Source organism: Hypanus sabinus, unplaced genomic scaffold (assembly GCF_030144855.1).
Source record: "Hypanus sabinus isolate sHypSab1 unplaced genomic scaffold, sHypSab1.hap1 scaffold_2365, whole genome shotgun sequence".
NCBI lineage: Eukaryota > Metazoa > Chordata > Chondrichthyes > Myliobatiformes > Dasyatidae > Hypanus > Hypanus sabinus.
This window is the reverse complement of record NW_026780482.1, coordinates 11,800-17,682: the sequence shown is the minus strand read 5'-3', so window position 1 is coordinate 17,682 and position 5,883 is coordinate 11,800. Positions and strand designations below refer to the sequence as shown.

At 50.1% G+C, this 5,883-nt stretch overlaps 1 protein-coding gene across 1 annotated transcript; it reads left to right on the top strand.

The window, feature by feature from the left end:
- Positions 1-207: 207 nt before the first annotated feature.
- LOC132387930 (oxidized low-density lipoprotein receptor 1-like) lies at positions 208-4,528 on the top strand. The gene is made up of 5 exons (XM_059960248.1): positions 208-211; positions 297-440; positions 2,715-2,857; positions 3,198-3,262; positions 4,348-4,528. The coding sequence occupies exons 1-5, from the start codon at positions 208-210 to the stop codon at positions 4,526-4,528; spliced, it is 537 nt and encodes a 178-aa protein (XP_059816231.1).
- Positions 4,529-5,883: the final 1,355 nt, after the last annotated feature.

The following is a 5,883-nucleotide window of genomic DNA, read 5'->3' as shown; positions in this document are numbered from 1 at the left end:
GCTGTGTGGAACGAGCTTCCAACAGAAGTGGTAGAGGCAGGTTCGGTATTGTCATATAAAGTAAGATTGGATAGGTACATGGACAGTAAAGAAATGGGGGGTTATGGGCTGAGTGCAGTGCGTTGAAAATAGGTGAGAGTAAGCGTTGGGAACGGACTAGAAGGGCCGAGATAGCCTGATTCCGTGCTGTAATTGTGATATGGCTACATGGGTATAATCTCCGTGACCAGTTTGGTAGCGTGACGCTGACTCACGTGTCACTGCAAACGCTAAACATCCTTCACCATCTCTCTCAGTGTCACAGATTCGTCAGTCTAAGGAAACCTGCCACCGAAACTACCATCAGTTAAACTCATCCCTTCAATCCAAGCTTTCAGCGCTCAAATCTAATCTGTCCGATCTCCATCACCAGATCTGCGAATTGTTGACCAGAAGCAGAGGTGAGGCATCATCCCCCTCTTTCACCCGCTCCTCATCACAGGGCAGGCATGGAGAGAGGAAGCGTCACTCAGTGCTTAATATCGGGAGTGTGTGAAGAGAAGGTATGGAGGGTTATTCAATCTGTGCTTGACCCGGTGAGTGTGTGATGGAGATGCGTAGAGGAAACTTCACTCTATCACTGAATCCAGTATGGATCCAACTTCACTCTGTGTCAGACTGTGGGGTTCTGCGATGGGACACTGCACAGAGAGATTCACCCCATGTCGGACCACTGAAGTGTGTTATGGCACCGTGGAGAGAACGTTTTACTCTGAATGTGGGAGTGTGTGATGGGACGGTGTAGCGGGGGATTCACTCTGTGTCGGAATCTGGGAGTGAATGATGGGAAGTTGCAGAGGAGGTTTCATTTTGAGTCTGAATACGGGAGTGTGTTATGGGATCGAGGAGAGACAGCTTCAGTATGTGTCTAATTCGGGGAGTGAGTGATGGGACGTTGCAGAGGGAGCGTCACTCTGTGTCTGACTCCCGGAGTGTGTAATGGGATCGTAGAGAGAGAGCGTTTGTGTTTGATTCCAGGAGTGTGTGATGGAGGGTTTATTCTATGTGACACCGGATTGTGTGTTTGGATATTTTGGAGGGAGTCTGACCCCGTGAGTGTGCCATTGGAGGGTGTGGGCGGAGCTTCGCATTGTGTGAAAACACAGGTGGGTGTGATGGAACGGTCCAGAGAGAGCCTCACACTGTGACCTGCCAGGAGATGCGTGACGGGACGAAAGAATGGAGATTCACACCGATATTCGTCGTGTGCACAGAGGGAGTTTCATTCTGTCTCTGAACGCTGGAGTGTGTAATGGGGCCGTGAAGAGAGAGAGATTCACATTGTGCCTGATCAGGCTGTGTGTTATTGGACTTTGTAGAGGATCTAAATTCTGTTGTCTGACCCCGGGAGCGTATGAGTGGCGGTGTTGAGGGAGCTTTCCTCTGTAACTGACCCCGGGAGTATCTGACCCCGTGCCTTTATAGAAGGCAGTGTGCACGGAGCTTCTCTCCGCGTCTGACCACGGACCTTTATTAAAGGCAGTGTGCACGGAGCGTCTCTCCACGTCTGACCCCGGGTGTTTATAATAGTCAGTGTGCACGGAGCTACTCTCCACGTCTGACCCCGGGTGTTTATAATAGGCAGTATGCACGGAGCTTCTTTCCACGTCTGACCCCGGGCGTTTTTAAAAGGCAGTGTGCAGGGAGCATCACTCCACTTCTGACCCCGGGTGTTTATAAAAGGCAGTGAGCACGGAGCTTCACTCCACGTCTGACCTCGGGTGTTTATAAAAGACAGTGTGCACGGAGCTTCACTCCACGTCTGACCCCGTCCGTTTATAAAAGACAGTGTGCATGGAGCTTCACTCCACGTCTGATCCCGGGCGTTTATAAAAGACAGTGTGTACGGAGCTTCACTCCACGTCTGACACCGGGCGTTTATAAAAGGCAGTGTGCACGGAGCATCACACCACGTCGGACCCCGGTGGTTTATAAAAGGCCGTGTGCATGGAGCTTCACCCCACGTCTGACCCCGGGCGTTTATAAAAGGCAGTGTGCACGGAGCTTCACTCCACGTCTGACCCCGGGCGTTTATAAAAGGCAGTGTGCACGGAGCTTCACTCCACGTCTGACCCCGGGAACGGTGACGCATGTCTGGAGAGGAGACATGACAGAGGTATACAAGATATAAAGTAGAATAGAGAGCCAGCGGCTCTTCCCCAGGGCAACACTGCTTAACACAAGAGGACATGGCGTTCGTGTAAGGGGTGGGAAATTCAAGGGGGATATTAGAGAGAGGTTGGTGCGTGGAATGCACTGCCTGAGTCCGTGGTGGAGGCAGATACACTAGTGAAATTTAAGAAACTACTAGACAGGTACATGGAGGAAATTATGGTGGGGGGGGGGATATATGGGAGGCAGGGTTTAAGTGTCGGCACAACATTGTGGGCCACTGGGCCTGTACTGTGCTGTATTATTCTATGTTCTATTCACTCTGTGTCCTGACCACAGCAGTGTGTGATGAATGGTGTGGAGGGAACTTCACTGTGTCTGATCCTTGTTACTTTCCGACGGGAGTTTGTGGAGGGAGATTCACACTGTGTCTGACCTCGGGGGTGCGTGATGGGACCGCGTGGAGGGAATTTCACTCTGTGTGTCAACCCGTGTGTGTGTGATGGGGAAGTGTGAAGGGAGATTCACTCTTTGTGTCACTGTTCCTTGTCCCTGATTTTCAGAGCAAACATGTTCCAAGGACTGGGTCACAAATAAAGACCGGAGTTATTACGTATCCAGGTTTGAAACATCTTTCCAAGAAGCGAAGCAAGAATGTTCAATCCGTTATTCAAGGCTGCTGGAAATAAATTCAAGGGATGAAGCGGTATGTGTCACAGCTCGGAAAGATCCCACAATAACCCAGGAATCATCACACACTCCCGGGGTCAGACACAGAGTGAACCCCCCTCCCAACCGTCACATTGCACAGTCCCCGAGTCAGGCACAAAGATAATCTCCCTCCACACCGTCCCATCACACACTCCAGGGGTCAGGCACAGAATGAATCTCCCTCCACACCTTCCCCTCACACACTCCCGGGGTCAGATACATAGCGAATCTCCCTCCACACCGTCCCATCACAGTATCGTGTTATAATCAATAGAGGGAAGGTACGTAGATAGTTTTCAATTCTTGGCAATAATGAATTAAATTTAACTTCTCAGCTCTTTGTATTCCACAATCTTCCTGACAGCAACTTTGCTTACTGGATCGAAAAATGCGAAAACGGGTAAGATTATAACTAATCTGTGGAGTGAAGATTCGTTATTGATATAGTCCTAACGGGAGAAAATGGGATTACTTTACGGACTGAAGTAGTTTTGTCGTAAAATGGAGGGGCATTGTGATTTGTTTGTAGACTGCACCTGGGAAGGGGGTAGGGTGTTTGAATGGGAACATTTTGGGGCCGAAACGTGTCTGTCGGGGAGGACAAGGCAGTGGGAATATTTCGAAAACTGCCAGAGGGCAGTGGGGAGAGATCATGACAGAGTTTATTTTAGTACTGACGTATCTGGGTGAGGACAGCGCGGTTCAGTAGGACTATTTTGGAGATATTCGCCGGACTGTGAGAAGAGGGAGCAACGGCGGGATTCGTTTGGTGAATGACACGGATCTCTGTGGCGAGAGTTGAACAAATGGATTAGTTTGGAAACCGATACAGGGCGGCGGACACACAGTGGGTTAACGGAATTAGTTTGCGAACTGAGGCAAGGATGTGGGATAGAGGGTGCCGGTGGTATAAGTCGGGAGGCGGACCAGAGGCTATGAGAAGAGCGCGGTGTAGTGGGATATGTCAGGAGACAGACACGAAACTCTGGGTAGAGGAAAGGGCAACGAGATGAACCTGGAAACACACAGGGCTGAGGGAAGACTGTGGAACATTGGGATTCATTTCGGGACAGCCATAGGTCTGTGGGGAAACGGTGGGACGGGGGGTTTGTTCGGGGACTGAAACAGATCAGAGGGGGGAGTGTCGGCCTGTTCGATTCGTATGGGGACTGACAGAGGACTGTAGCGGGGAAGCGGTTGGGTGGGATTAGTTTGGGGGTTTACGGGGCTGTGGGGAGACATTGGGTCAGTACGATTAATTTGGGAACTGACACAAGATTGTGGGGAGACATTGGGGCCATGGGATTTTTCTGGGTACCGGCACGGGGCTGTGGGGAGAGAGTGGTTGAATGGGATGAGTTTGGGGATTCACACAGGCAATTAGGAGAGATCGAATTCATGGGATTAGCTTGGGGACGGACTCTGATCGGGTTCTCCACTGAAGCTGTTTTGTCTCTGTTGAAATCGTTTACCCCTCCTGGATAGGAATGTGGGACAGAGTCTCCTGTACAAGGCGTCCTCGGGAATACGCGTCTGCAGTCAGTGCGTAATGACTATACTTTGTGTTCATGATCGGCGTTTCATCTGCGAGAGGTCAGCAACTTTGTTCCCGGATGTTCTTCAAAAGACCCAGGGTCTCTACCAACAGCCAGTGGAGTCGACATAAATCAAGTGACTGCCCCTATATTCTCCTCCTGCTCTCCCCTTCACTCTCATTCCTAAATCATGTCAAATTCGCTCCGCACCCTCCCTGCCCCTCCCTCCTACATCTCCTAATCTTGTTGCCATCATTTTCTCTCTAACAGACTACGACAAACGCTTCTCGTCGTCTATTCCCTTCGTTCTCGCCATTACCACGTCACGATCTTCCTAGTTCCCTCTACCTTCCTGTCTGCCCCTCAGCTCCCCTTATTCCCACGAAAGTTCTCCGCCCGCACTTTCTCTGCTCCCTCTGCACTCCTCTTTCACCTCTCTCACCTTCCCTCCTCAGGAACTCTATACCTCCCCTCCCTGTTCTCTCTAAACCCTCCGTCTCCCTGATCTCTCTCTCAATTTCTCCTTTCCACTCACTCTCACCTCAATCCTGTGCCATCTGGTTCTCTACAACCCGACCCTGAGTGAAAGTCTGTGCGCATTCCATCTGTCGGTGCCCCTCTCGGGTTTATGGAATTCTGTAAATGTTATAACTACGCTCCAGGGAATAATGTTCCCACCTTCCTTCCCGCTCTCCTTAACTCAGTCCTCCGAGTTCTGGCAGTATCCCCGTAGAATTCCCTGTACAGTTTATCCAGATCACTGACATTTTTCCTAAAGCAGGGCGGCCTCACCGACGTCTTGTACCACGGCAACGTGACCTCCCGACTCCTGGACTCGGTGTGACTGGTGAAGACCAGCGGGCCAAGTGTCCTGTCCACCCTATCGGATGTTGTCCACAGGAATCGCTATTTCAATTATTATCTGGAAATAACAACCCCTGGAATTTGTTCTTTTGAAGCATAAGTACGGTGCAAAGATGTATAATTAATGTAAATTGCAAATATTAATAAACAGCGCAGAAATGTCGAGTTTTTGCTGATGCATTGGCGTAGGGGAAGAAGCTGTTACTGAATCGCTGTGTGTGGGTGTTCAATATCCCGGAGCTGTCAAATACTCCTCCTACAATACGACTCCCAATCCCGTAATCATTCACCTGAACGCTCTCCAAATGTGACCTCACCAGTGACGTATTAAACCTGAGAATGACGTCAATGCTTTTACGTCCCAGTACTCTTGACATTAACGCTGTCACCGGCTCAAGCTGCAGGTTAATCCTTTAGGGAAGCTGAACGAGGTCTCCCAAATCCCTCTGTACCGCAGATTGTTTTTAACCCTTACACACTGTGCCGGTCATGTTTGACCCGTTCGGACATTTGACAACAGTAAAAATACCCTGAAGCTTTATAGTTTTGTACAGGTGCTGCAGATGTTTGTACGTTGCGGCTGCTCCGGGTCGAATTTGACCCGTAGCTATTGAAATGGATT

Coding starts and splice junctions, on each gene's coding strand:
- LOC132387930 (XM_059960248.1), top strand. Junction 441..2,714: donor ATTGTTGACCAGAAGCAGAG/GTGAGGCATCAT, acceptor CCTGATTTTCAG/AGCAAACATGTTCCAAGGAC. Junction 2,858..3,197: donor TAAATTCAAGGGATGAAGCG/GTATGTGTCACA, acceptor TTAACTTCTCAG/CTCTTTGTATTCCACAATCT.